Source organism: Heteronotia binoei, chromosome 5 (assembly GCF_032191835.1).
Source record: "Heteronotia binoei isolate CCM8104 ecotype False Entrance Well chromosome 5, APGP_CSIRO_Hbin_v1, whole genome shotgun sequence".
Taxonomy (NCBI): Eukaryota; Metazoa; Chordata; class Lepidosauria; order Squamata; family Gekkonidae; genus Heteronotia; species Heteronotia binoei.
Genome location: NC_083227.1, coordinates 51945442 through 51972312, shown reverse-complemented (window position 1 = coordinate 51972312; position 26871 = coordinate 51945442). Strand labels below are relative to the sequence as shown.

The 26871-nt window shown below is 42.5% G+C and overlaps 1 protein-coding gene and 1 long non-coding RNA gene across 8 annotated transcripts in view; one reads left to right on the top strand and one right to left on the bottom strand.

Moving 5' to 3' along the window:
- Nucleotides 1-1151, bottom strand: part of LOC132572441 (uncharacterized) — a 36512-nt gene extending 35361 nt beyond the window's left edge. For 3 of the 5 annotated variants that reach the window (XR_009555432.1, XR_009555430.1, XR_009555433.1), the window contains exon 1: nt 955-1141. This is a non-coding gene — a long non-coding RNA (uncharacterized LOC132572441). Of the gene's footprint in view, nt 1-954 lie in introns of all 5 variants that reach the window. The other 2 variants (XR_009555429.1, XR_009555431.1) reach the window with 1 other exon arrangement.
- The window catches only part of ADAMTS9 (ADAM metallopeptidase with thrombospondin type 1 motif 9), a 256847-nt gene that overhangs the window by 220241 nt on the left and 9735 nt on the right, over nt 1-26871 (top strand). For 2 of the 3 annotated variants that reach the window (XM_060239461.1, XM_060239460.1), the window contains exons 31-37: nt 4940-5110; nt 14058-14252; nt 15921-16053; nt 18009-18103; nt 19381-19475; nt 19579-19712; nt 20811-20902. In XM_060239461.1, coding sequence (XP_060095444.1) covers nt 4940-5110; nt 14058-14252; nt 15921-16053; nt 18009-18103; nt 19381-19475; nt 19579-19712; nt 20811-20902 — 915 coding nt within the window. Of the gene's footprint in view, nt 1-4939; nt 5111-14057; nt 14253-15920; nt 16054-18008; nt 18104-19380; nt 19476-19578; nt 19713-20810; nt 20903-26871 lie in introns of those variants that run through there. The other variant, XR_009555428.1, reaches the window with a different exon arrangement.

Here is a 26871-nt window from a genome sequence, read left to right as displayed (position 1 = left end):
TGTAAACTTCTCCTCAGACAGGTCAGACTTATGTGTCTTGTGCATGTGTGTGTTTCTTTATTGAAATGGGGTCTGAATTGGATGTGTACATGTTGGTAGATGTGTGGTGGTTCTAGTTTCATGCATTGTATATCTCAAAATAAGCAACAGATGAAAACAATACCTTTGGAAGTATTAACCACTAAACATAATAACGTTTTTATCTGAGGCTGTTGGATTTTTTGCCTTATGCCTCTCCCATCCTCTCCACTCCACCCCATTTAAGTTTGTGAAGGGTACAACTTCATGCTTAGCATATTGGGCATTGTTTTGTGACCATCCATTTTTCTTTCATCACCTTTACTTGATGAGCTTCAATGTTAAGGGAGGGGAACAAAACATATAAAAAGCAAACACAGTGCCTGGTTCTCCAAATTCCAAGTACAATTCACGGACAACAGAAAGAATACCCAAGGCTGAAGCAGTAGCCTCCTCCTCCTTTTAATCTTCTCTCACATAATGATTTTGTCCTTGACTTGCTTCAACATGTTGCATTAATGCATTCGGAAGCCCCCAGCATAACCGCCCCCCCCCCAGCATATTGTAGACCTAGGGGATAATTTTGAAAGGGAAATACTAATTTGCTTTCTGTTAGCTTAAAATCCAGAGAAACTGTAGTTAAATATAAAGATAAGTGAGGATTAATAAAAGCCCTCAGGAAGCATATATTAATTCAACAGTTGTAAAACATCATGACTCAAGGAATGCAACAGTAACACCAGCTCAGTCAGAATCCTCTTTCTGTGGAAAGTAAGGAACACAAAAAAATACTTGACTTTGCATTGTTGGTCTTCAGCAGAGGTATTGTAGGAAACACACTACAAATATAACACCTCAAAACTAATTCAGGTAATTCATTTGCAAGCCCTTTTTCAAAAAGCAGGTCATCAAATAGCATGTGTCTGCTGAACTTACCAAATTGGAGTAATTAGCTCGCAAAGCAACAGCTCCTGCCCTGCCTTTCTCGCTTTCTCTCTGTCTGTTTCTCACCATTTTTTGCTTTAACTTTCTACAACTGGAAAGCATTAGATACCCCTCCCCCCCACACATTGCCAACCCTTTTGTGGGAGGTGAATGTTTGATGGGTCACGCTGGTTTTCTAAAGCTTTCCAGGCTCCCCCTATGCTGGGTGTGGGCGTTTGCTCTCTCTCTTTCTCTCTCTCTCTCACACATACACCCATGTGTTAGAACAGAGTGAAAGGAAAGTCTTTTTAAAATTGTTTTTAAAGCCCGATTATCTTCTTTCCCATAAATAATCATTAATTAAATGACAATCCAGATGTTTGAATTCTTGGTCCTTTATAGATATAGATAAGATATTCATTCTTTTTTGGTTTGGCTGATGGCCTATAAAGGGTGGGGGGCTGTCTTGCTTGCAAATAAAAAATAGTGTGCAATTTATTAAGTATAGACTGAATTAAGCCAGCAGGTAGTCAATCCAAACTGACGCAAAAAGCCTGTTGGAAACAGAGCTATGTTCTCATTAGTGCCTAAATTTAAATGTCTGTCTCTTCTTGATTCAGTTTTTCCTGATCTTGTTCACAGTCCTGGTAGAATTCTGATGTGCTCATTTTGCTTCATTTCTGTATGAGACTGCTCCTGAAGATGATCTGGAAATTGCATTAAATCCAAACTTTTCCACTGAGTCTTTTTTCAATGGGAGAAGTCTTCAGTTAGTAGGATGTTCCTGTATGAACCACATTTCGCCTAGACTAAAAGAGTTGTACTGGCTTTATGTGTGTTACCAGGCTTAATCCAAGATGCTACTTCTCATTTTTTAAAGCCATAAACTGCTTAGATCTCACTTACTTAAATATACTCCCATATATACCTCCCTGCCCCTAGTGTTTGGGTGGGTGGGGTTGCCAGATCCCTGGTGGAAGTGGGGGATACCCTGCCACCAGGCCCTGCCCACCCAGTCACCAATCAGCTGTCTGTCAGAGGACTTACCAGTAAAAAAGAAAGCCACAGGCCACATTGCTGGTGTCACACAGGAAATGACATCATCACACTAGTGAATTCGAGGCAATGCTCTGACATTTGGGCAAAAACTCTATGGTAGAAGCTGGTTTTACCTTGGAGTTTTTGCCCAAATACCAAAGCATCACCTGGATGTTGCTGGTGTGATGACATCCCTTCCTGTGCAGCACCAGCTATGTGGCTTGGGCCTTTCTCTTTCTCCTGGTAAATCCACCCCCGCCAGGAGGCAGGAGTATGGCAACCCAAACTGCACTCTAGGTAGAACAAAGTAGGAGTCAAGTTGCACTTTAAGACCAACAAAGTTTTATTGAGAATGTAAGCTTTCATATGCATGCATACTTCTTCAGACGAGGAGATAGGGTACAGTGGGCTGAAATACATGCAGTTGGTGGGTTAAGAGTGTACACTGATACAAAGGATCAAATGGCAAAATAGTGTAATAAATTGGAATTTATTTTATTACATTATTTATTTTATTTATTACACTATTTTGCTCAGGCAAACAGCTACTAAATAACACCTTCATAATTTCCTTGGTCCTACAGACTTTTCACGCAGTTCAGTATAGTTACGAAACTGCTTGTGAGTAAGCATCAGTAATTTTCATTAGATAGTGCTTTGTACTTTCTGCTTCTAGAAATCAGAAAACCCATACTGACTAAGATATACATTCAATTTAAATACAGCTTATTTCTAGTCTTTATACTACATTCCAGGTTAAAGGATGATGTGGGGGAAAGGTCTTGGAGGTCACAAGGAAGAAGGAAATCTCTTCTATCTGCATTTTGCTTGAAGTCTGGCAAATTCCTCCATACTATCTTTAGTTTTATAATCCCCTTAGATTTGACTCTGACAGCTAATATAGTACAGTACACTTGGGTAAAGCTGCATTGCCTAGCTAGCTAAATATCATCATTAATAATAATTACAAGCAATCACATTATAGCATAATTCGTTCATTCTTTATTACAGTCATTTGACCAATCATATAGCATAATTTAGTGATCACTGAAAATCTAGAGGTGCTATTAGCATTCAGACCCCTCTTTCTGCAGATGGACAGTATAGTGCTTACAGAGAGATAAATACCCTTCTTTAATGTCACCCAAAAAATCATATGTAGGGGCAGTGCCTGGCCTAAAAATGCAACAAAATGATCTGATACACACAAAATGGAGACTGGCCAGTTAAGAATCTGGAAAAGTATTTTGGAGGATGAATCAGAATGGCTGATCTGCTAACAGCCCTCTTCTCCACCCTAAGGAGATGCATAATTAAAGGACAATGGAACTCCCAAGACAGATGGTCTCACCATGGACTGACCTCATCATATGCCCACCCTTGCCCATTTACTCCAATTTAGCAACACTTTAACACTATTCATAAAAATCTAGTTTTCCTCTCCAGTGCTCAAAGAGTCATCAAGAAACATAAACACCTGTGGTTCATCTCATCAGGGTTTCACCCAAGTCATTGTCCACACCTGAAAAAATATCATATTGTTTGAGGGCAAACACTTCAGATAGCCTAAGGGAACATTTTTCATATAACGGTCAGCACTTTACACCCTAGCAATTTATGTGAGTGTGTTCTCAACATCAAACCTCACACCCTCACTTGCTTGTGGGTCTCCTCTCTTCTTCACTCCATGAAATGCTGGTCATTTTGCTTGCCGTCTTCCACATATCTCACTCTCCATGATTGGTAAATATTACCTTCCCTGAAATCACTGTCTTCACTTCCTCCCCTATTTCTTCTTATCTAGTTTGTGTATGTTTGTAAGTGTGTTCTATTTGTGTGTATTTGCCCTTTTATTATTTTTCAATAAAACAATAAAACGATTTGACCACCTGACTGATTTATGTTAAGAGTTCTCTAAGGGAGATCCCAGTTACCGCCTCTCACTTTGTCTCCATTTAAGCTAATTTCCTCGAATGTCTATTTGGGTAACAGTGCTAACTTGGTTCAACATGGCTATGATGCACAGAGTGAGACTGTGATGTTTGAGTATCTCATCCTTGTCTGTAATTGGAATTTGACACTAGTATGCCCTAAGAAGTAGCCACAGGGAGACTAGATATAAATGAGGGCTGGCCACAAGTTAAGGGATATATAAAGTCTCTTCCCTTTCCTCAGTCAAGGCCTACTTCAACTGATTGATGGGGGGGGGAGACATATTATGGGTATCAGTCTTTTTTTCTCATGAAACGTAACATGCGGAAGGAGACCATTTCCAATTTCCCTATAGAGCAGCCATGATCTAGATCAGGGGTCTTCTCTCCCTACCCCTATTCCATGACTGCTTTTTAAGAGCAAATTGTGCATTTGGGGTTACAGAGCAAGCATCACATGTAATTTGTCACCTAAGGAAGGAAACATTTTGTGAAAGTGGCCTCCTTAAGTTTCAGGAGGTAACTGACACTTCAGTCATATCTATATTTATGTGGAAGCAAGCACCACTGAATTCAATTGAATTGCGCTTGCACCCTAAGAAGTGTACATAGGATTTCAGTCTGTCAGCTGAAATCCAGAAGAATGTGATAATTATTGGTTACAATTTGTGCTGCTAGTCACACTTTAAATCTAAAAACGATAGGAGAATGTATCTTAATAAGAGGACATACAGTAATAATAACACTATTTGCTTACTGGATAACTGTATGCTTCAGTTTAGGCTTCATTCAGTTGTCTCTTAGTCAGTTTTCTATCATCCTACCCTTGGTTTCAGTGTAAATTCCCATCCTAATTCTGATCCAGAGGCAGATAAATGTCATTAAAAAAAAACAAATTGCAGGTGTAGAGAAGCATCTCTCTAAAAAAAATCCCTGTCCCATCACCAACCACTTTCTTTCCTTCCTCTACCTCTACATAAGTGCCATCAGATGGCCACCAACCACTCTCTTTCTCTTTGTCTTAACAGTGCAGCAAAACATGTGGTGAAGGGTCCAGATACCGCAAAGTGATCTGCATGGATCAAAACAGACAAGCAGTGGATGATCTTCACTGTGACGCAAGCAAGAGGCCACTTGATGCTGAGAGTTGCAACTTGCCACCATGCGAGTACATCTGGATTACAGGGGACTGGTCAGAGGTATGTGTCTTCCAGAGAAGAGGGAGGTTAGGCTTTGGACTTAATGCGGGGAAAAGCCCTCTAAACTATATACTGCACATGCTAATGAAGTTAAAGGATAAAGTGTGCTAAGCACCTCCCCTTATTTTCTTAGAGCAAATCATTTGTTGGTGGTGGATTTCTTTCATTGTCAGTGAATGAACTTGTAATAGGGGAACGTAACTTTGGGAAAATAGAAAGAGAAGTTGACAAAAGGGTTTTGCAGTGGCAAGCAGGCTCCCAGTTAGACCATGACAGGAAGGAATTCTATAATAGCGGAGCAGCTACAGAAAACACCTCTTTCCATTCCCTTGCTTTTCAAACTTGGTTCATAGACTGCTGCTGATATTAACTTTTGTTCTGAGGCACACAGGCTAGGAGACAGTCTGTGGAATCTACAGCCCAAGCCAAGCAAGTCTGTATAAGTCAAACTGGATTTTTTTTTCTACAGTCATGAGGATTTGTTATAAGGCATTTAAAAGCAAAATAAAACAGAATATAACAGGTTTTTAAAACATAACTGCAGATTAATAAGATCGTCTCCAGTTTACCTTTTTACCTGAAACCAGTATCATGTAAATACTGACCCAAAGACCCTCCATAACTAAATTTCAGTAAAGACCCTCTTTAAAAATGGCCATTTTCAACAACTGGCAGGATACTACAACCCAGCAATTGCAACCCAATAAAATTCTGCTTTCAGCAATTCCTGTATCATGATAGAAAAGGCTGTCTTTTGTAGCCAGACTAAGTAGGACTACTGACTCAATGGTCTTTGTGCCCAGTCAGGTCTACACACGAGACAGTCGTAGAATCATTGAGTTGGAAGGAGCCATACAGGCCATCTAGTCCAACCCCCTGCTCAATGCAGGATCAGCCTGGAGCATCCCTAACGAGCAGGGCTTTTTTGTAGCTGGAACTCCTTTGCATATTAGGCCACACGACCCTGATGTAGCCAATCCTCCAAGAGCTTACAAGGCAAAGGAGTTTCTGCTACAAAAAAAAGCCTTGCTGACAAGTGTTCATCCAGCCACTGCTTAAAGACTGCCAGTGAGGGGGAAGCTCACCACACCTCCCTTGGTAGCTGATTCCACTGTTGAACAACTCTTACTGTAAAAAAAAAGTTTTTTCCTGATATTCAGCCAGTACCCTCCCGCCCTTAATTTAAACCTGTTATTGTGAGTCCTGTCATCTGCTGCCAACAGGAACAGCTCCCTGCCCTTCTCTATGTGACAGCCTTTCAAATACTTAAAGAGGGCAATCATGTCCCCCGTCACCCTTCTCTTTTCCAAACTGACATTCCCAAGTTCCTCAGATACACCCTAAGATCGTGTTAGCATCACACTAGCTGCTCATATTTAACTTACAGGTCACCCATATTCCAAAATCTTGTTCACACACGCTGCTACCCAGATGTGTCCCCATCCAGTATGCATGTTCCTCATTTTTGTTTACCAGATATCGAACTCGGTTCTTATCCTTGTTAAATTGCATCTTGTTCACTTTGCCCATTTTCCCAATGTATTCTGATTGTGCTGAATTCTATCTCTATCTTCTGGTGTGTTTGCTGCTTGTCCCAATTTGGTGTCATTGGCAAATTTAATTAATAGCTCCTCCACACCTTCATCCAGATCACTGATAAAAATACTGAAAAGTACTGGGCCCAAAACGGTGGCACCTCACTAGACACCTCAGATGAAATGCTGACAACTACTTTCTAAGTGCATTTCTCTGACCAGTTTCCTATCCATCTAACTATCCTAGAATCCAGTCTGCAGTCCTCTGGTTTACCCATCAGAACATCATGTGAGATTGTCAAAAGTTTTACCACAATACAGGTAAACAACATCAACAGCATTGCCTCCATCCAGTAAGTTTGGCACTTGGTCAAAGAAAGAAATGAAGTTGGTCTGGCAGGACCTGTTAGGGACAAATCCATGCTGGTTTTCCTGGATCACCAAGTTGTTCTTTAGGTTCTCGCAGATTGATCCCTCAGATCTGCTCTAGCATCTTCCCTGGGACAGAGGTCAGACTGATTGGCCTGTAATTTCCTGGGTCATCCCTCCTCCCTTTTTTGAAAATTGAGATAGCATCTGCCCTCCTTTAGTCTTGTGGCAGGTTTGGAAGATGATTGACAAAGGCTCTGCAAGCTCTCTAGAAGATTGGGGACAAAGGGTGGTGATGGGGAGGAATCATCCCAAAGGCACCCACTTATATGTGGTGTACCACAGGGTGTGGTTCTGTCCCTGATGTTATTTAACATCTATGCACCCCCTTGCCCAGATTGTCAGGAGGTATGGGCTGGGATGTCATCAATATACAGACGACACCCAGCTCTATCCATTGATGGATGGTCAATCCGCTGTACCTCAGAAAATCTAGACCTGGCTCTTCAAGCCGTAGCATCTTGGCTCAGGCTGAGTCGGTTGAAGCTGAATCCAATGAAGACGGAGGTTCTCTACCTGAGCCGGGGGCGGGGGGAGATCCCTCCGGCTCCTGATGGGGTGTCACTAATACCGGCCCCTAAGGTCAAGAGCTTGGGTGTGCTCCTGGAGCCCTCTCTTACAATGGAGGCCCAGGTAGCAGCCACTACTAGATCTGCCTTTTTTCATCTCCAGTGGGTACAGCAGTTGGCCCCTTTCCTGGAGCATGACGACTTAGCAGTGGTGATCCATGCTACGGTCACCTCAAGAATAGATCACTGTAATGCTCTCTACATGGGGCTACCCTTGACGCTAACTCGGAAACTACAGATAATGCAGAACGCTGCGGCATGGCTGTTAATGGGGCTCCCTCAATGGGAGCACATTCGGCCAGTGCTGAAAGAGCTGCACTGGCTACCAATTGTGTTCCGAGTCCATTCCAAGGTGTTGGTATTGACCTTTAAAGCCCTCTATGGTCAGGAGCCTGTCTATCTGTGGGACCGCCTTTCTCTACATGTTCCCCAGAGAGCACTGCATTCAGGGACAAAAAAATCTACTGTCCATCCCTGGACCAAAGGAGGCTAGGTTGCGTTTGACGCGAGCTAGGGCCTTCTCGGTGGCAACACCAGAATTGTGGAATGCTCTCCCAGAGGCCATAAGGGCCCTACGGGATCTTTCTACTTTCCGCAGGGCCCGTAAGACCAAACTGTTCCAACAGGCCTTTGATATTTAACCAGGAGAGAACTGCCACCCCACATCATTCTAGAGTTACTATGTGATCACCTTCAGAAAAAAAGAACTCGCTTATATTGTAGCGGTACAACACCACAAAATGGTTTTAAATTGTAATTATGTTTTATTAGTTTTAACTTGTAAATATGAATGTTGTTAGCCGCCCTGAGTCCGCTTGCGGAGAGGGCGGGATAGAAATTTAAAGTAATAAATAAATAAATAAATAAATAAATAATACAACAGTTCTTTGAGCACTCTTGAGTACATACCATCCAGCCCAGGGGATTTATATTCATTCAATGCAGTCCCATGCCTTTCAAGGCTTTAAGGGATGCAACCACCCCCTTTAACCACCCAGCTAACTGCCAGCCATGTAAATTGAACAAAACAGGAATAAGATGCTCCTGGCTGCTTATGTTTGACAATCTGGTGACAATCCCTCCAAAAGGCAATAGTGACCCAAAAGTAACAAGTAAATCAAGAAATATATTTTTAAAAACAAAAAATTGCACATTGTAACAGAATTACACTCAAAAGCAGTTTACAATAGCTAAGCATGTATTGAAAACAGCTGAACAATCCTAAGCAAAGTTACAGGCTTTTACATGCTTAAAAAGAAGCATGTAACTCTACTTAGAATTGCACTGAAACGGTAAACACCGAAACTATACCAGAGCTGATGGAAATGGTGGCAATAATGTTGAATTCATTGTGCGTATTTGTTTTTGTGATTCTAGAAATTAATAATTTTTTTTACAACCAAGCAAACAATAACAATCCCAAAATCAACTAGTTGCCAACTAAAAAGATCCATTTCTCCACGTAAATATGAGACTCAGATTTTTTGAGCAAATTTGAGTTGGCAGCTCTGTCCCACAACAGTGAGCATACTTGTCAAGAGAAATGAAATGCTTTCCATTGTCGCCAGAGCCAAGCAAAGAAGGAAACCTGTTCCTTCTGCATCATATGAAGGAGGATTTCACACCTGAAAAAGCTGCAGTGAGAAATGACAGCATTTTTGCTGACCTCGCAAAACAGGGGAAATTAAAGAGCACAGTGGAGCTGAATCACAAGCAGAAAATGCTTGCAGGTATACGGTAGCAAGAAAAAGAACTAAGAGCCAGGTGAATGTTTGAAATTTATATCGCTTCTCTCACTTTCTTTATATACCATAGTTCTGGATTACAGGCAGAAAATGAGCGCTGTGTGCCTTAAATATGGAGGAGGGGCAGCTGGCTAAGTTTCTGTACTGATTATTACTGATAGAAATAGTGCTGCTAGAATTCCCAAAATAAATTGTCCCCTGAAAGTGGAGTTTTTTATAGTCTTCTAAATTATTCTAATTGTAAATTTTGGGGCATTTGGGGAGTTTAAATATTTGTGAAAGGGCAGGGACTGGGGTAGCAAGAGTGAAGAAGTAAATGAGGAAATGACAGATAGATAGGAAGATAAAGGAGTCTGTTAAGTTAGGGAGGCATATAAAGACGTTGTGGCCTGGCCTTTGGACTTGCCCTTCTGTTGGCTTCTGGCCACTTACTAGCAACTCGGGGAAAGACAAAATTTAAAAAGCTGTCTGATCCAGTTTGAATATCTCCATTTTGATTTAGTTTCTTCTTTGAGAGAAATGAGCCCATCAGTCTGTTTTCACACTGAGTTCTCCTTGCTTCTCATTTTTTCCATTTACATCTAAATTGATTGTAGTGTAATAATGGCAAAAAAATGATATAAAAAGGGAGTAAAAGAAACAAAAAAACCCAAAATAATCTACAATAGAAAAACAAATGACGACAACAGAAAAACAAGCAATGACCACCTCCTCTAGTATGTCCCCGGAGAGCGTTACGTGCTGTGGATAACAATCTGCTGATTGAGGACATATCTGGCTGTCCTCGACAAGGACCAGAGCTTTTTCAGTCCTGGCCCCAACTCTCTGCCAAACATCATCAGGGCCCTGCAATATTTTATGCAATTCTGCAGGGCCTTCAGGGGTGTTCCACCAGGCCTTTGGTTGAGGGCAGCAACAGTTTCCATTCTGGCTAGCACCCTCCTGTGTTCTCCTTTCCCTCAGACTGTCCCCCCCCCCCCCCCCCACACACACAGAGACCCATAGAAAGTCATAGCCCAGCATTAAGGAATAATTCTGTTATTAGTATCTTTGCCACTTGGTGTTAGACTGTTGCAACAAAATTACATATTTGTTCTTAATTTTTTAATCTTTTTATTATGTCGCATATCACCCAGAGCCCTGCAATAGCAAGGATTGGCCAATTCATAAGTTTAATTATAATAAACAAACAGGAAAAGAAAATGACAAGATCAACCCATTGCTACCAAAGACTTGCCCACACAACCTTAAAAGAAAGATAATCTATAACCTATTCTTTTCTCAAGGTCATTACAATTCTTCGGTTTCAGTCCATGGGATGTTGCCATCAACATGAAGCTGTGTGGTTCTACAGATAGGACTCATATTTCTAGCCATTGGTGTTGAAAAAGAGAGATTCATATAAAGGGAAAGAAATTCCCTATAGGTTGCAAGTGTATCTTTATCCCCTTCCTCTACAACCATTTACTTCCTTTGATGAAGGTTTGTTTCCAGATTATGGTGTGTGGCCAATGCACTCTGATTTTATGCTGTCAGGAAACCATAGGATATCTGATCCAACTTGTAATATATATCTCACAGTGGAAGTATGGGGAAATAAACTCCCTTAGATAGCACTGCACAATCATTCCCCCCTTGCCATGTAAAAGGAGAGATTATAACAGCAATGGTTATAGTTAGGGAGTATTTGTAAAATGGAAGAGGGGAGAATGATGTGAGCCTCTTTTGGACCCAGTTGAGGAGAAATGAAGTTTATAAATAAATGAACAAGTGGTTAGTGCTCCTCATCTTCCATGAGATAAAAGCTTGGAATATTGTGTTTCAGAATGCCATATTCCATTTAAGAAACAAACAAGCGAGGGAATGTTAGCTTTGCCTGGGAATGCTCAGGTTTCCAGTTGCCTTGTTTGTGGAAAATGATGGTAAAAAATAGGTAGTCAACCTAGTTTTGCAGTCTCCCCCTAACCCCCTCCAGCAACTAGGGGGGGAACTGGCAACCCTGCTATAGCTGTTTTACTTTAAATCAGTGTTTTGGTCAATGAGGCCTTTGGTTTGGCATTTCATTTCTTTGTGCCATGAAAAGTTTTGTGAACATTGAGATGCTGGAATGAAATCTGGCATATGCATTCAAGGCAGCAACTCTATGAGTCATGTTTGACCCTGGTGCCAATGTCAGTGGGCCAGGAATTCAATATAGGTTTGGAGATTGAGTCTTTGGAGTAAAAAGCTAGTGTGGGTGCATACAACATAATTCTGCTTGCAGTCTGATTAATCTCCATATCCATTTTCAAGGTAGAGGGAAAGGTGCTAAATAAGGTACTGTCTAGTATCTGATATGAGGCCTCAATAAATTTAAAAGCTGCTTTTCTCTCATTCCCCTGTCTTCAGCTAATATGGAGTTAGCATTATAGCAAATTTTGCCAATTCCCCCCTCTGACTGCTGATCTTCAATATACCTCTCATGATGTTCCTGAGAGGCCCCCATCTCCCCTGAACAGCAATTCAGGAAGTTCAATGGGTTGTTCTTGGTGGGGGTGGGGGTGGGGAGTGGAATAGAAAATGTCCATTCCACTGACAGAAGTGCCTCCCATCAACAGAACATGACATTTTGGCTTCAACCCATCATCATCTATCTGTTTATACTAGCCAGTCCACAGCATTCTATGTCCTTGTCATATCACCTTGCTCAGACTGTGTCAAAGAGAACTGGGAACTGGTTAGGGGGGAGGGTAGTACGTCAAAGATGTATAGTCCTTCCTTCCCTTGGAACTATTTGTGGGAGTCGGAAAACAAAGAAATACATTCCTGGTGCTCATTCATTATTTTGACAGGAAAGGTGACATTAACAGGGGAAGGGAAATGAGCAGTGACAAAGTGGGGGTACTGACTAGATTGTAGGGTACCGTCTGAAGTAGCGATGCTGTGAAGTTCAATGAGTTTGTAACGCCAGTTTCTCTTGCTCCTAACCAAGCACCATGCTTATTTAATTGCAAATCAGTCCCTCTTGTCTCGCTTTATTCCTCTATTTACAATTAAAAATATAATGTATTTCAAAATTCTGTTTCATTTGTATGCCTGATTAGTTGGCATTCATGAGACTTGGCAGCCTAGGCCAATAGCTACACACAGAAGAGTCAGAGATATGTGTGATCCCTGGATTGCTTTTGGTGCAGCTGTCCTAGTTGCTGAAACTGACTGGAGCTTTAGGTAGATATAAATTGATAGAGGGCTGCAGAATTGCTGCTTCCACCTCTTCCACAAGGGGATCCTTGCTGGTAAATATAGAGCATGCATCAAGGTGTCATGGTGATGCACAATGTACACAGAAGGAAAAGGAGCACCAAACAGCTGTCTAATCAATGTGCTACATCCTTCCACTCTCATGCACTTCATTTCCCACACAGCAATGGAAAAATGCAAATGCTTAGAAAAGATAGCCCCTGTAGTTGCTGTTGTTCAGTCACACAGTCAAGTCCGACTCTTTGCGACCCCATGGACAAAGTCATGCCAGGCCCTCCTGTCTTCCACCATCCTTCGAAGTCTGCTCAAATTCATGTTTGTTACATCAGTAACACTGTCCAGCCATCTCATCTTTTGCTATCCCCTTCTTCTTTTGCCTTCTGTCTTTCTTAGCATCAGGATCTTCTCCAGGGAGTGCTCCCTTCTCATTTGGTAGCCAAAGTATTTGAGCTTCAGCTTCAGCATCTGACCTTCCAGTGAACAGTCTGGGTTGATTTCCCTTAGGACTGACTGATTTGATCTTCTTGCAGTCCAAGGAACTTTCAAGAGTCTTCTCCAGCACCACAGCTCAAAAACATCTATTCTTCTGCGCTCAGTCTTCCTTATGGTCCAGCTCTCACAGCCATACATAACTACTGGGAATACCATCGCTTTGACTATGTGGACTTTTGTTGGCAGGGTGATGTCTCTGCTTTTTATTATACTGCCTAGGTTCACCATAGCTGTCCTCCCAAGGAGCAAACATCTTTTAATTTCATGGCTACAGTCACCATCTGCAGTGATCTTGGATCCCAGAAATGTGAAGTCTGTCACTACTTCCATGTCTCCCCCTTCTATTTGCCAAGGTGTGATGGGGCCGGATGCCATGATCTTAGTTTTTTTGATGTTGAGTTTCAAGCCTGCTTTTGTGCTCTCCTCTTTCACACTCAACAAGAGGTTCTTTAGGTCCTCCTCACTTTCTGCCATTAGAGTAGTGTCATCTGCATATCTGAGGTTGTTGATGTTTTTCCCGGCAATCTTAATTCCGGTTTGTGCTTCATCCAGGCCAGCATTCCGCATGATGTACTCTGCATATAAATTAAATAAGCAGGGTGACAATATACATCCTTGTCGAACTCCTTTTCTTGTAGAACTCCAGATAAAAAGATTTTTAGAAATTGAGACTTCCACCAATACAGTTCATAATTGGCAACCCAATTACAATTTTAGCAGCATGGAGGTTCACCTATCTCTGCTAGTTCTTAACTAACAGAAGAGCAGGAAAAAGATAATGGGGAAAGATGGGACTATATAATTCCCAATCCCAACCTCTACAGACACCCTTTCTGTCTATAAAATGTCACAGGCCTGGAGCCAATAAGTAACAAAACAATGTTTTTATCCATGTATAATATTACCAAAACACTGTTATTTATTTGTTTGTTTGCAGTGTTCTGTGACATGCGGAAAAGGCTACAGGCAACGGCTGGTCTCCTGCAGTGAAATTTACACTGGGAAGGACCATTATGAGTATGGTTACCAGAACACTATCAACTGCCCGGGCACACAGCCACCAAATGTAGATTCATGCTACCTGGGTGAATGTCCGGTTTTGGCAATGTGGAGAGTTGGAAATTGGGGAAGTGTATGTTCCTAGTACTTCTTTTTGATTATTATTCATTATTTTTTTTCATTTACTGCAGCCTGACCTGTCCTGAGGGTTCATAACAGCCAAATATAGAGAAAGAGTATTTTCCTACACAGACAGAGAGGGAGAGAAATGTTTCTAATCACCCTTCATCTCCATTCCTCTGCAGTGTGGCTCTTTGGACAACTGAGGGACTGATAGATAAAGCAAGGAAGAACAGGGCAATTTAACTAGGGATGGTCAAATGTTGTTCAAATGCATATAATCTGGGAGCTATAGAAGAACCAGTGACTTCTTGGTGGGTAACCAGTGGTATTGGAATGGGGCATGAACACATGAAGCTGCCTTATACTGACTCAGATCATTAGTAAGCATTGTCTACTGACAGTGGCTTCCCCAGGTCTCTGATGTGTTTCATACCTCCTGATGATCCTTTTAACTAGAAGTGCTGGGGACTGAATCTGGGATCTTCTGCATGCAAAGCGCTTGCTGTACTGCTGTGCCAGCAGCACTTTTTGAGGCAATGATCTGAGAACAGAGTGGCTGAAATGGGCAGTAGGCTTTTGTAGGCTACCAACGACCATGAGCTGATGGGAGCACCTGTCCAGCACATCTTATCCTTAAGGAGCTGAAGCAACATGCATTGTACTCCTTTCTATTCTCCCTGCAACTGTGAGAAGCACATCAGGTTGCAAAAGAAGTCATTTTCAGACACATGTAGTGGAAGTCCACCAAATTTGGGACCAATGCTGCCAACATCATGGTTGCCATTTTGTGTGAATAGGGCAGAAACACTTTTTTCCCATACGTGTACAACTTTTGGTACACATTTTTTAAAACAAAACAAAACAGAGTTTGGTACATGCAAACACTTGAAATAGTGACCACAAGTAGTGGGAGCATTCTGGTGGGCATTAGTGAGCTCTTGGTACACGTGATACAGTGATTGGCCCAGTGTCACCCGGCAAGCTTCATAGCAGAGTGGGTATTTAGACTCAGACCTCCCAGATCCTAAACTAATATTAACCACTGCACTACACTGGCTGGCTGAGCAGTGATATGAGGGGACTGTCACCTGAGATAACAGAGGTCCATAGCCTTCTGCTGAAACTTTTTAATGTATAGACAACTGGTCCATTAATCCCACCCACCCCCACCCCCCCAAAAAACCCCAGCACTAAGATATGCCTGAGTCAGTTACCTGTATATTATGTCCCTGGACATACCGCAAAGTATCATATCCCAGTACCTGTCCTCTTTATGTGCAGTCCCTGATAATGAAGTTTACTTTGGCGGATCCTTTGCAGGAATGTGGTACTAGCATTCCTCCATTGATCCCTTCTTTTAAATGGCACATTGGATTGTCTGAGAATATGTAGCTACAGCATTGTGCCTTAAAGTAAGTCATTCTGTTTGCAGAGATACATGGTAATATGCCATTTTCATGTAGGCAAGAATCAGCATGCCACTTGAAAAGCTTACCCCCTTCTCCCCCTTTTATTTATTTATTTTTAAAAATCATTTCAAGTCTTACTACGCACACAACTTTCTTAGTTTTGTTTTTGGAAACTGCTCTTAATCTTTACCCAAACATACAAAATATGTACACAGTATCTCTTTCTGTCTCTGGAATGAAACTGACACTAGTTTTCTTTGTTATTTTAGTGCTCAGTGACTTGTGGAATTGGGGTAATGCACCGGTCAGTTCAGTGCCTTACAAATGATGACCAGGCAACCAATTTATGCCTTGATGATTTGAAACCTGAAGAGAGAAGAACGTGCCACAATATTCATGAGTGTAAGGGGCTTTCCAAATGATCTGAGATAGCTGAAACATTTCCTTTAGTGCAATCTTAGCACTAGTCCCAAACTAACAGCAGTTACTACGTATCCTGTCACCTTATAGTGGGATCTGTGATGCCACATTGCCAGGGGAGAGCCATGTAATCTTAAGGAGGCACTGCTATGTTTAGTTGAAAGCAGAGAAGATGCCTAGTCCATCAGAGAAGGTCCATCAGTGGCTATTAGCCACAGTTTATTGTTGGAACTCTGTCTGGGGCAGTGCTCTGTATTCTTAAGCTTTGAGGGGGGGGATGCAGTGGAAGGGCTTCTAGCCCCACTGGTGGACCTCTTGATGGCACTTGGGTTTTTTAGCCACTGTGTGACACAGAGTGTTGGACTGGATGGGCCATTGGTATGATCCAACATGGCTTCTCTTGTGTTCTTATGCCTAGAGCTGGCAGAGGGAGCACACGGATTCTAGAGATCCGATTGTTGTTAAGGAAAAGATTCAAAAACTATCATGGCATTGTTGCAGAGGTAGCTTAGCTGATGCTCACTACTTTCTTCATTGTATTTGTACTTTAGTTTAGTATAGTCTATGCAAGGGCTTCTCTGTTCAAGTGGTACATGGGAGGACTGTCCTGCATCCAGGGGTGGAATTCTAGCAGGAGCTCCTTTGCATATTAGGCCACACACCCCTGATGTAGCCGATCCTCCAAGAGCTTAGAAAAAAGAGACTTGTAAGCTCTTGGAGGATTAGCTGCATTAGGGGTATGTAGCCTAATATGCAAAGGAGCCCCTGCTAGAATTCCACCCCTGCCTGCATCTTAAAACAATTTATTTTAAAGTCACAAAATGGTGCAGCTGCAAGACAAAACAAGTTACATCATCACTAGTTAATGAAGTTTTAGGGATAGGGACCTTATACATTGGATTTATTTATTTGGTGCCTTTTTTTATCCTGTCCTTCCACCAAGGAACTCAGGGCAGCATATATTGTCTCCTGACCTCCATATTGTTCTTTAAAAAACCCAAAAAACGTTAGGGTGAGAGAGTGTGACTGGCCCAAGGTCATCCAGTGAGCTTCATGGTGAAGGGGGAAATCAAAACGGGCTTCCCAGTTCCTAATCCAACATTCTTAATCAAACTGGTATTTCCCGGCTCTCATTTCCCCAACTATACACCACAGAGCACTAACATTCCCTTCATAGCACAAGAGTAATTGCTAAGCAGCTCCTTCCATCATGGAATAGTTTCAGAAGTAACTGTAGAGAAGTTTATAGCATGACTTTGTCTTGGGTCAGCAGTGCCTCTCCTAGGACCTGAAGTGATGCTAGCTTGAGAAAGACTCACTTCTGCAACTTAGAGCATCTGTCCCTGTATTTATGGTGTGTCAAGGAGATACGTGGTGGCAGTTTCCACTTTTGGAAAATAGCATTAGAAAGGCCACACAAAGTAATTGCAGATCTGCTGGCTAGTAAAACAGCCATGCTTTCCAAGTAACAAGATGCTGCAGAAGGAAAGATACCCCCAGAACAAAAGACAGAAAGAATGCCAAATTGTATATAATAAAATATATGCTAAAACTCAAGGAAGGACTCACAGAGATGGTGAGTCATTACTGAGTCAAGAAGTCTGCTTATTTTAGCTAAGCAGATAGGCTAGGTAGGTATTAAAGTCTGCTCCAATTTGGTGGTATTATCTAGGTTGGTATTGAATCCTCTGGAACAGAGTTTTTGTCTCCTGTTGTGCTCAGTTTGGATAATACTGTTGTTGCTGCTGTGGGTGGGAGAAGGGATTTTCAGTATACCCCCTAGCCAGGATGTTTATGGGCTTTAGAGACATAGAACAAATGAAATGATAGATTTAATTGAGCCAATCCAGCTCAATGACTTTGAGTTTTTCATTTAAAGCAACAGTCTGTCACACTAATTCCATTGCTGCTTGGTTACTAACATTTCTTTGATTTAGGTGAGTTACCAACAAGCTGCAAGGAAGTGAAAACTCTCAAAGGCATCAGTGAAGATGGAGAATATTACCTTAAAGTCAAAGGAAGGCTCTTAAAGGTGTGTTTGAGCCACCTCATACATCTTTGTAATATAGGTTATAGATTTCCAGAGCTTCATGAAATCTTGAGGGCCTGATTGTGGGATATCAAAAGGACAATTAAGAAAAGGGTAATCAATCTGGATCATGTAGTACATAGACATGCACAAGTCACTTATTTCTACAATAGGGATTTCCCTTCTCCAACCCTTCCCTCCAATTTAGATTTCCTTACAGTCCCTAGTTACAGATGTGCTTTCATGTTCAACAGACTTTTGCTGACTGCAGAACTGAAGGGACATTTTGTTAAAACCTCACTGTTGGATCATTTGCTGTTGTGAGTCTTTGGCAACAGAGACTATAGATCACCTCATGGTATTTCATGATCAGTGGGCTGCACTTTTTGGATCATGCCTATCCTGATCAAATATCAGCTTCCTGCAGAATCTTGGGCAATGTCTCTTCTTTGAAGAGGTACCAATTCAGTAATAACACAAATCTGTTACCAAATTTTTGGCAATAATGATTTTTTTAGGTACTATCAAGTTGGGTTTTCATTTGTTAGTGCTGCCTATGAAAATAGCATTTGACTATTAAATCATTTCATTATGCTATATATTTTACTCTGTTTTAGTATACTGCAGGGGTGGCCAACGGTAGCTCTCCAGATGTTTTTTGCCTACAACTCCCATCAGCCCCAGCCATTGGCCATGCTGGCTGGGGCTGATGGGAGTTGTAGGCAAAAAACATCTGGAGAACTACCATTGGCCACCCCTGATATACTGATTGCCATGCTCAGGGCTCAGCCGCCCTGAGCCCGCTTTGGTGGGGTAGGGCGGGATATAAATCGAACAAAATAAAAAATAAATAAATAAATGCTTAAGAACTCTGCTCAAAAGAGTTTTTTAATAAAATGAAAGGAAGGTCTTATTATTTTACAAATCTCCCTTCTGCAATACCTTTCAGCTGTATAGTTCCACAGAAATTGAAAGTTCTTGCTGCAAAGTGTTGCAATTTTGTTTGCAATGAAATGAAAGCAAAGGTCTCTTGGTCAATAAGATATCTGATTTCCAGAATAATTTCTAGAGAAGAGGAACCCACACGCTTTTTAGCATCACTTATTAATACTTTGTGTTTTAATGAGGGACGTGCACCTTGTGCTGCCATGTTTTGAGAATCTAAATGGCAGGTAATTTGGAAGTGCTGTGATGTCTGCCTTGTTGGCATGTTCCACCTTTTGCTTTTCTAATCCTGCATTCAGTGGCTAGTGATGAAATAGTGGCATTGTTCCCCCTAGATATATTGTTCTGGCATGGAATCTGACAGACCAAAAGAATATGTGACTCTTGTAAACGGCGAAGCGGAGAATTTCTCTGAAGTCTACAGCTACAGGTAAGACCCATCAGCTGTCCCATATTTGATGATCCTTCATTTTCTGTTTCTGATGTTTTATTTCGTGTCATGAGTAGAAAAAGGGACTTTTTTTTTTATTCAGATTGCATAACCCAACCGAATGTCCATATAACGGGAGCAGAAGAGAAGACTGTCAGTGTAGGAAAGACTACACAGCAGCTGGGTTTTCTGCCTTCAGCAGAGTAAGGCTGGACCTGAACGCTATGCAAATAATAAGTGAGTAACAGGGCTTTATCGTTGGTTTCTTTTTTGTTGTTGTTGTTCCATTATTTATTTAAACCTAAGCAAGTCTAGCAAACCATGTCGCTGCACTGCCTGACTTAAAATTTTATATTACACTGCCTTTGCACTTGAAAAGTAGTGTCATTTAAAATCACAATAATGAGTACTTTATTATTCAGTTCAGACAGTTTTACCCTACTGCACATTCAGCTGGTCATGTCTCCAAGGAAGTTCATTCCATCTGCCCCCCCCCCACCCCTGTCCCCTCCAGCATTCAAACCATGTTGCTGTGTAAGGTCTGCTTCATACTCGACTCCATTTTGTACAAAAGCAGGATACATTCCCAAAGCTCCTTTCAGATTTGAGACCCACTGGAATGATTGGAGGGCAGTCCATGGCAGGTTTCACCCTTTAGCAACAATGTCATGGCTTGTTTTTTATGTCATCTTGAGCTAGGCCTACAGATAGTCCCTGTGGAAGAAGTTCCTGAAGGGTGGAAATGAGTTTTGAATAAGGCCAAAGGGGGAGGTATTTTCTTAGCTTGTAGTTCTTTAAACACTGCTGGGACCAAAGTCAACACTTGCTGCTGCCATTCTCAAAACCAAATTCTAGGAGAAGCCTTTCTTAATGTCACTCTGCTCTTCCGGTCCCTCCCAAGACAATCCTAAAATGTCAAACGTGATGCAAAACATAAGGCAAAGAGAAGAAAAAATAAGAAGCAGACCGAGGGTAGGGGAAATATCATTCATGTCTGTGATCCCAAGCATATTTCTTCAGTGTGAAGTTATAATTAAAAGATTGGTGCCCCTGCCTCTTTAGACTGCCTCTATTCTTAAGGATGAAAGGTCCCCCACAGAATCGTTACTTTAATAAGTGTACATGTTTACATTTCTTGCCAAGTGGCACATGTAATTGACAGCATTATTATTCAGTGAAGATCCCGCTGGATTCACAAGATTAATGCATGAAGGCAGGTGTACTGTACTTAATAATGATCATACAGGTGTACTGTACTTAATAATGATAATAATAATTCCTTTCTCCACTTCCACTCCCTCTGCTTCTTTGCTTTTCACCAAATACTTTTCACAGCAACCGATTTGCAGTTTGCACAGACGCTCAATGGACGGCCCGTGCCTTTCGCCACTGCTGGGGATTGCTACAGTGCAGCCAAGTGCCCACAGGTACCTTGACAATAGCGCTGCAAGGGACAGAGCCATACACACAGACATCTTACTTGGTGTTGACTTCCTTTGTCAGACACCTGTCAAAATTGGGATAACAGCATCCAGTAGCTAGAGACAGTTTTAACATACCGTACATTCCTTAACTGAGATGGTATTGCTTAGTTGTGCACACTGTAAATAAGTAAAGCTTAACTTGCTGGTCCAAGCTGACGCTGGGAGGGAATGAGTACAAAATGTAATTGGGGGTTTGAGTCATTTCCTGCAGGTGGGGAAACCTGATCTGTGATAGCTGATGGTATTGGGTCTGCAATGACCATGTTACACAACCACGTTATTCCTGTGATACTTGAAGTGCATAATATGAACCCTGTGGTTACCGTAATTACCCTTCAGTTTACAGAGTGAAAAGCTTTAATTGTATTCCTCAGTGCAGCCTGTTGCAGGATATTGGATTGTGAAGGGATTGTTTGCCCAGGATCAGAGCCAATGAGAGGAACTCAGGCAGTGGATGTGGAACAAAGCATTGACCTGCCTATTTTTACCGGCCTCCCATCCCACCCACCAGTCCTCTCCATGACTGCTACTCTCTTGTTGCTCCCCCCAGCAGCCTTAAAACCATGTGGCAAGCCATACATACCGTGTAAGGCTCCTGAACTTTCACAGAATGACTTCCTCTCATGAGAATGTGTTCATCATTTTGTTTTCCCTGGCAATGGAAAAACAAAAATAGTAACCCAACTTTCACATCAAGAGATGCTGAACGCTTGCCGTGTTCATGCTGTTTTCGATGGTTGCAAACAGGGAACTGATTTTTCAGAGATCAGTTCAGCTATTTGTTGACCTATTCATGACTATTTGATGCATTGCTTTACTATTTGTTGTTCAGTCGCACAGTTGAGTCCGACTCTTTGCGACCCCATGGACAAAGTCACGCCAGGCCCTCCTGTCTTCCACCATCCTTCGAAGTCTGCTCAAATTCATGTTAGTTACATCAGTAACACTGTCCAGTCATCTCACCTTTTGCCGTCTCCTTCTTCTTTTGCCTTCTGTCTTTCCTGGCATCAGGATCTTCTCCAGGGAGTGCTTCCTTCTCATTTGGTGGCCAAAGTATTTGAGCTACAGCTTCAGCATCTGACCTTCCAGGGAACAGACTGGGTTGATTTCCCTTAGGACTGACTGATTGGATCTTCTTGCAGTCCAAGGGACTCCCAAGAGTCTTCTCCAGCACCACAGCTCAAAAGCATCTATTCTTCTGCGCTCGGCCTTCCTTATGGTCCAGCTCTCACAGCCATACATTACTACTGGGAATACCATTGCTTTGACTATACGGACTTTTGTTGGCAGGGTGATGTCTCTACTTTTTTTTTATACTGCCCAGGTTCACCATAGCTGTCCTCCCAAGGAACAAACATCTTTTAATTTCATGCCTACAGTCACCATCTGCAGTAATCTTGGATCCCAAAAATGTGAAGTCTGTCACTACTTCCATGTCTTCTCCTTCTATTTGCCAAGGTGTGATAAGGCCAGATGCCATGATGTTTTTTTTGATGTTGAGTTTCAAGCCTACTTTTGTGCTCTCCTCTTTCACACTCAACAAGAGGTTCTTTAGGTCCTCCTCACTTTCTGCCATTAGAGTAGTGTCATCTGCATATCTGAGGTTGTTGATGTTTTTCCCGGCAACCTTAATTCCGGCTTGCATCCAGGCCAGCATTCCGTATGATGTACTCTGCATATAAGTTAAATAAGCAGGGTGACAATATACATCCCTGTCAAACTCCTTTTCCTATTCTAAACCAATCAGTTGTTCGATATCCCGTTCTGACAGTTGCTTCTTGACCCTTATACAGGTTTCTCAGGAGACATGTGAGGTGGTCTGGTACTCCCATCTCTTTAAGGGCTTGCCACAGTTTGTTGTTATCCACACAATCAAAGGCTTTAGCATAGTCAATGAAGCAGAAATAGACATTTTTCTGATACTCCCGTACTTTCTACATAATCCAGCGAATGTTGGCAATTTGATCTCTAGATTTTCTTTGTGGTCGCTGTGCATCACACCCATGGGAGAAAGCGCGCCTGCGCTGATCCAATCGGTACTTAACAAGCCAAGGATTTTCGCGCTCTGCTCCAGTGGGCATGCACAAGAACCCCCACCACGCATGCTCACAGAGTGGGCACAGACATCCCGTCAGTTCTCTTCTGACCGCCGCGCTGATCAGTTGATCTCCTCACTCCGGCTGGTACTTTTATTTACTTCCCCTTTCAAATAGCCACTTCTAATCCTATTTCTCCCTCTCAAACTATAACTCTCAGCCTGCTCTGTTTCCTAGGTTTAACCACACTCCTGTAACTGTTGGTTGCTAACTCCAAATAGATCTTCATTTACAATGCTCAGTCCACTCAAGAGAAACTTTGCTAACTCCAAATAGATCTTCATTTACAATGCTCAAGAGAAAGAGAGAGAGAGAGAGAGAGAAAGAAAGAAAGAAAGAAAGAAAGAAAGAAAGAAAGAAAGAAAGAAAGAAAGAAAGAAAGAAAGAAAGAAAGACAAACATCTAAAATCCTTAAAACATGGCTCAGTCCATAGGGACAACCATGAATGCTAGCCTGTGGGGTCCACACACATGCACATATCATACGGGGAGTGCAGAACTTTCTCTTTTGCGCATGTGCTCCAAACATGGTAAGAACACCCAGTTTTCCATGTCGATCCTCGCTGGGCCTTATGGCCTCAACCACCTCGGTCCGGGTGCTTACCAGCCTCCTCATGCATGTCCTACATTTCTGGAGTTCTGGTGCCTCAGATCTCTCTGACTCTTCAGAGACCCCCTGTTGCTCCACCTATCCCTACTGCCCGAACCATGGGATTGGTGCATAATGGGAGCTCTTTCTGTTTTTCGGGACATCTCTCCAACTCCCTATCCTTCCTTTTGGATCATTACAAACCAGTCTCTGGTTCTGGAAGATGCACATGAATGATCCCATGTCAAGAGCTTACCAGCCCTGACCTGGATAGCCCAGGCAAACCTGATTTCATCGGATCTCGGAAGCTAAGCAGGGCCAACCCTGTCAAGTGCTTGGATGGGAGACCACCTTGGAATACCGGGAACAAGAGGCAGGGACAGGCTGTATCAAGTCACTTATAACCTCCCGACCATGCCAACTACCACATCATTCTCTGGGAACGCTGGTGATAAGATCCACTACACACTTCTCTCAGCTATCACTTGCAGAGAGGTCTGTGTTCACCCTTGCATAAATGCCTCATCCCTCATCTTATAGCTGTCACAGATGGGCTATTGCCAGGATGCTTGTACCCTAGTACTGGGAATGTGGACAGACAGTATGGACTTCCACTCTTCCCACAGGTTATCTGCCCACTTGCGGACCTGAACATACAGGCGATTTCTTGAACCTGCAGGGCATCATCCCCTCATGTTGAGAGGTTTTTTCTCCGCCCTCTGTTATGCCTCTGGGGTCACTCACCAATCAACAGCATCTGAGTAAGATAGGAAACATCAGCAATTCTACCCCACAGCAGGAGTGGATACCAGATCTTGTCTCCTTTCCTGCGACGCAGCCAATACCTCTACGTGTTCCCATGTGCACCTTGAAATTCCAGGGTAGCCAACAAAATCCTAAGCCATGCCCTCACTGCTCTAGGGCATAACTACGATGGCTTTGCCATCGCTACTTTCCTCTTCTGCGTCATCTCGTCCCAGAGACTCCCCCTACTTTTCTTCCAAATATGGAACATCCTATTAGCATAATTGTGGGCTGCGGCCTCAACTCCTCTTCAGTTGAACAGCCTCCTGGCCATCTTGGCACACTGTACCTCCATTGATGGGTACCGGTCATCCTCACACTCTTCTATTACTCACTTCCTAAAGGCCACCTCGGCTTTCATCTTTATGCCAAATGACCACTCTGCCTTGGCATCTGCCTTTCTCTTATCAATCCTGCCAGGGAACCTCTCCAAACCCCTGGCTACTGGTTCAATTCATTTCTTGTCATGGGGAGCAGTGTTATTGATGGCGTCTCTCTCACTGTTGGATAGCTGGACTATTGGCTCTATGTTATGATACCCTTTGTTTTCATGATGAGAATATACTTCTTCCCCACTCTCCAGCTGTATTCTTTCTCTTGGAAATAGAGTCTGAATTCCCTTTGTAACTCTGACATCTCTTTTGCAAACATTCTTTTTGTAGGTTGGCAAATAAAGAAAGTCTCCTTTCTTTGGATATCAAAAGGGTCCTCCTTTTGTGTTCTTCATTCAACTCTAGAAACAATACTAACTTGTTCTTCTCCACAGTTTCTTCCAAGCTAAACTGTAAGATCTCAGAGACTTCCCGGAGGCCTAACAATACATCCTGAGCCCTACTGTCCCTTACCATGGGTAGCCTCTTTACCTGCCTTGAGGTCACTCAACTAGGGCCTTAGCCATGTCTCTGCTGCACCAGGTGATCCACAGAGGTCTATACAACAGATCTACAGAGCTACGATCTAGGCCAGTCAGCATGCTGCTATGCCTCTACTGTCTATCTACGCTTGTGTTTTTTCTAGTGTGCAATGTGCTTCTGCTGTCTGCTGTGTCTGAATGACCTCCAGCACCCTCTTCCAGACATAGGCCTAGCTTGCTAATCTCCCATGGGTGTGATGCACAGAGACCACGAAGAAGATAAACAGGTTGCTTACCTGTAACTGATGATCTTCGAGTGGTCATCTGTGCATTCACACCACCCACCCTCCTTCCCCACTGCTGTTGGTCCTTCGGCACTCTTTAGGATCATACAGCAGTCAGAAGGAACTGATGGGATGTCCACGCCCACTCTGTGAGCATGCATGGTGGGGTTCTTGCGCATGCCCACTGGAGCAGAGCGCAAAAATCCTTGGCTTGTTAAGTACCGATCGGATCAGCGCAGGCGCGCTTTTTCCCATGGGTGTGAAGGCACAGATGACCACTCGAAGATCATCAGTTACAGGTAAGCAGCCTGTTTTTCCTTTACCTCTCCGAAACCCAGTTTAAACTTCTGGTAGTTCCCAATCTACATACTGGTGAAGCCTAGCTTGTAGGATCTTTAACATGACCTTGCTGGCATGTAAAATGAGTGCAATGGTGCGATAGTTTGAACATTTCTTGGCATTACCCTTCTTTGGGATTGGAATATAAACTGACCTTTTCCAATCCTGTGGCCACTGTTGTGTTTTCCAAATTTGTTGACATAATGTGTGCATCACTTTAACAGCTTCATCTTTTAGGACTTTGAAGAGCTCAACTGGGATCAACATAAATGTGCAGTACAGCACAATTGGTGCTTTTTGAGCATGCGCCTTCTCCTATTGCATTCTCCTACCCCTACCCCATCTTTGCTGCACAGCTTCTTCACTAATTTAAATAGAAAATTAAATGGGTCACAAATCATATAAATTAGTCATAAATAAATGCTGTGTGTTAATGAAATCCTATTATTTGGTGTTTGTTTACATAGTCTCTAGCAGTGTTAATGACTGTCTATTTTAGTTGAATTGGCAGTGTCTTTGTGTGTGCGTAGTTTTGCAAAAACCTGATACAAACCTGTTCAGATGGCTTTGTGGTCATTTGGCGCAAACCAAAGAAGTTGGGTGATTTGGTCATATCGGAGTGATACCTTTGAACACTCAAGTTCACCTGTCAAATATGTTTGTGATGAAATTTGCAGCACCCCCTACCTCCAGAGTTTGGGGAAACATATAGGGCTGCTGTATTATTTTTAAAGTAAACTGAGGGATTAGTTACTCTTGACTTCTTGGCAGAGATAGCAGCAGAGGGAGTGAAGCAAGGTTGTGACAATGGAGGCTGGCCTGAAGCAAACAGGTTGAACTAGTGCATCCAGCAGTATCCTTTTGGCTCTGCTCCCATAAAACCCCATAATAGGGATGCCAGCCTCCAGGCGGGACTTGGAGATTTACAGCTCATCTCTGGACTTATC